This window comes from Pterocles gutturalis, unplaced genomic scaffold, assembly GCF_000699245.1.
Source record: "Pterocles gutturalis isolate BGI_N339 unplaced genomic scaffold, ASM69924v1 scaffold32305, whole genome shotgun sequence".
Lineage (NCBI taxonomy): Eukaryota > Metazoa > Chordata > Aves > Pterocliformes > Pteroclidae > Pterocles > Pterocles gutturalis.
In genome coordinates this window covers 619-924 of record NW_010146880.1, presented here as the reverse complement: position 1 = coordinate 924, position 306 = coordinate 619, and the positions used below count along the sequence as shown (strand labels likewise).

The window sequence follows — 306 nt, the reverse complement described above, 5'->3', positions numbered from 1 at the left end:
CCGCAGCCTCTGCTCCCTCTTCTTGTTCTTGGCGAACTCCCTCAGCATGGCCATCACGTCGTTCTCAAATTCGGCCGGCGTGGGCTTCGCTTCTGTGGTAAGAACAGAAAGAGGGAGGAAAAGAACGGCTCCGTCCTGTCCCGAAGCGCCCGGTACCTCGCTCCCCCCCCCAGCCCAGCTCCCGGTGGCAGGGCAGGAACAGGCAGCCGGACCCTACCTGTGGCCCAGTAGTAAATGTCCCAGTCGTTACTGGGCTCGTTGATGAGCCGGTCGTAGAGGTTCAGCTGCTGCTCGCTCATGCGGGTC

The 306-nt window shown here is 62.1% G+C and overlaps 1 protein-coding gene across 1 annotated transcript; it reads right to left on the bottom strand.

Annotated features, from left to right (window-relative positions):
* Positions 1-6: 6 nt before the first annotated feature.
* On the bottom strand, positions 7-299 carry SDHAF2 (succinate dehydrogenase complex assembly factor 2; the record flags this gene model as incomplete). Its single annotated transcript, XM_010085894.1, has 2 exons — positions 218-299; positions 7-92 (listed from the first exon to the last, which is right to left on the bottom strand). Coding segments are annotated over exons 1-2 (168 nt in total), but the record flags the coding sequence as incomplete, so codon positions are not given.
* Between the last annotated feature and the right edge of the window lie 7 nt (positions 300-306).